The following is a 2981-nucleotide window of genomic DNA, read 5'->3' as shown; positions in this document are numbered from 1 at the left end:
CCTTTACGACCCCAGACGCTATACTTTTTGATAGCCGGGCACCATCAGCTTTCTTCGCCACATTTGCTTATGCACCCATTTGTCTTCAGCGATCCCTTCGACACCTTGTGAACACACAGGCGAATATGTTCTTCCATGTGGGCTTTGTTAAGATAAGGTTTCTAATGGGAACCTTCTAATCGATGTGGAACAGGAACCATGCTGGTGTAGTGGTTATGAGTTTGCTTGCTATTCCAAAGGTCCGCAGTTTGAAACCATGGAGGGAGAAGGATGGTTTTCTACTCCCATAAACAATTAGTCTCAGAAACTCACAGGGGCGGATCTAACCCTTATTAAGACTTACTATGATCCAGCATCGACTCAATGGCAGCGAGATTACATGGTTCACAAGAGTCATCCACAGAAGTGAAAAACAGGCAGACCCTCAACAAGATGGATTGACATGGTGGCTTTAGCAATGGGCTCAAACACATCTCCTATGGTAGGATGGTGCAGGTGAGGTGGAGTTTTGTTCTGTTATACATTCGGTTAATATAAGTACGAGTAGGCTTTTCGGTGGCAGGTCTGGGGAAGGGGAAGCAGGCGCCATGTTGGGCCATGAAGGTGGCAAGAAGCCCCTGAAACAACCCAAGAAGCAGAACAAGGAGATGGATGAGGAAGATAAGGCTTTCAAGCAGAAACAGAAGGAAGAACAAAAGAAACTGGAGGAGCTAAAGGCGAAGGCCACGGGGAAGGGGCCCCTGGCCACAGGTGGAATTAAGAAATCTGGCAAAAAGTAAGCTGTTCTTGGTGGCTGAGGCAATGGTGACCCTTGATTCTGTTCCTGTGTAAACATCTGGATTCCCTGCTAGAACATTTGTTGCCACTTATAGTTAGAATGAAGTGTTGTCTTGGAGCCTGTTGTACATTAAGAATAAACTTTTGTAAAAAAGAAGAAAAATCACACAATGTTTAGTTCTTCTCACTCAGCCATTTCTATCTTAGCTGTGAGGTCAGAGTGAACCCAGTACAGAACCTGCCAGAGCTGCTCCTCAGTCTTTGTGATGCCCAGCATTCTGTACCATCTGGAATTAAAGCAACTCATTTGAAAAATATATATATATATATTTAAGTACGAGTAAATTTGACAGTACCTAACAACAATAAAGTCCTTGTCATTGGTACCCCAATGGAAACTCATTTGCAAATTCAAGGTAGCAGAGGTGACCATCCCCTTCAGCCAGGGCAAAGATTATCTATCCAAAAGCCACAGCTATCATGAAGGATCACAAAAAAATTTGTGTGAGGGACTGCTAGATGCTGACCTAATCTCCAATCTGTCCATCTTTTTCCAAAAGAGAACCCTGGGTTGATTCTAGGAAACAATATGAATGTGTTAACATAAAAATAGTTTTCCTCAACCTCCCTTGAGGAATCAGCAGTAGAAACAAGCACTTCTGAGAGAACTTATTGTCCTCTTTCATTTTCCCTTCTTTTTACTTCTTATTGCCCAGAACTCAGATGTAGCCACTAGCGCTTGAGTGGCCATTTTGCATCACCAGGAGTTCTTGGAGATAAGAGTGGGGGGCGGGGGGGGCAGCATTTTAGTGGTCTTTTGGGACACTGATGCCATTGTGAAGAGACCAGACAGTCTAGGTGCCTGTCTGAATTTCTTCTGCACCCTCTACCTTTTAAAGTCATACATTTAGAGTTTTTATTATAAGGAACCCAACCTACCCCCTACCCCTAACTGTTAAAATATGTCTTAATCCATGGAGTCAGCAAAGTATTTGAGAATCACCTAAGTACTGGCACCCTGCTAAGAACTTGGGATAACAAGACAAATCAGACTCCCTGCCTTTGATCCAACTCATGGGTGCCTGAGGGAGACAAAGATAAATTGAAAATCCTCACCCATTGTCTCTATTCTGACTCACAGTGATCTGATGTTGAGTTTCCAAGGCTATAAATCTTCATGGGAGAAGATAGCCTCATAGTTCTTCTATGGAGCAGCTGGTGAGTCCAAACCTCCAACCTTCTGTTACCAAGACTCCTCCTTTTAGGGCTACATAATTATCCAATGGAGAGAGAGTATGACCAAAGTACTTGGAAAGCACAGCATCTAAGGTCACATATAATTAGCAAAAGTTAAAATTTTAACCTGTACTTGAAGGCTGAATGGAATTTCAACAGTTTAAAAGGAAGGTTGGTGTATTACAGGCATAGGAAAATAAAATTAAAAACTCACTGCCATTGAATCAATTTGACTCATAGCAATGCCCCCTTCCCCCTCCACCCACTCAACCTGGGAGGTTCAAAGATTGTTTATGGGAGTGAAAAGCCCAGTCTTTCTCTTACAGAGCTGCGGGTGGTTTTGAGCTGCCAGCTATGCAGATCACAATCCAGCGCATAACGACTACATCACCAGTGCTCCATGACCTAGAAAAGAGTGAGACCGACTGAAGGGAAGCCTAGAAGATCCCAGAATAGCCATTGGACAGTGGGCAGTTTTCTGGAATTCGGAAAGGTAGATAAAGAAACTAGAAGAGTAAATAGGGTTAAGTGCCTTATAGACTATGTTTACAACTTTGGCATTAAATTCATGGCAGTGGAGTACCATGAAGCTTTATTAAGCAGATTAGTGATGTTATTAGGTTTACCATTTTAGACCCATTGTTGTGGAAGCAAATGAAGACAGGGGAACTAGGTAAAAACTCCCTGCCACCAAGTGGATTTATACTTATACCCATCCCATATGTTGTTTCCAAGGCTATGGATCTTGATAAGAGCAGACATCCTCATCTCTCGCTCAGAGCAGCTGGTAGTCTGAAAGCACAGAATGAGGTAGAGGGCTATTATAAATGTACCAACAAGAAATGATTAAGACTGGGAGGGTAGAGGGAGGGTAGGTTGGAAAGGGGGAACTGATTACAAGGATCTACATGTGACCTCCTCCCTGGGGGATGGAAAACAGAAAAGTGGGTGAAGGGAGACATCGGACA

At 43.2% G+C, this 2981-nt stretch overlaps 1 protein-coding gene across 1 annotated transcript; it reads left to right on the top strand.

Annotated features, from left to right (window-relative positions):
- The first annotated feature begins 587 nt into the window (after positions 1–587).
- On the top strand, positions 588–1092 carry LOC115868097 (translation machinery-associated protein 7-like). The gene has a single exon (XM_045286269.1). It carries the CDS (start codon positions 588–590, stop codon positions 777–779), a length of 192 nt encoding a protein of 63 aa, XP_045142204.1. The 3' UTR covers positions 780–1092.
- The last annotated feature ends 1889 nt before the right edge of the window (positions 1093–2981 follow it).

The sequence above is a fragment of the Echinops telfairi genome, unplaced genomic scaffold (genome assembly GCF_000313985.2).
Source record: "Echinops telfairi isolate 266 unplaced genomic scaffold, ASM31398v2 ScPeMD7_6;HRSCAF=24_1, whole genome shotgun sequence".
Taxonomy (NCBI): Eukaryota; Metazoa; Chordata; class Mammalia; order Afrosoricida; family Tenrecidae; genus Echinops; species Echinops telfairi.
Note: the sequence above shows the minus strand (reverse complement) of the source record. Positions and strands in the feature narration are given on the sequence as shown.

What these genes read in the sequence shown, in the direction of transcription:
- LOC115868097 (XM_045286269.1), top strand. Translation starts at nt 588, where the DNA reads ATGTTGGGCCATGAAGGTGGCAAGAAGCCCCTGAAACAACCCAAGAAG.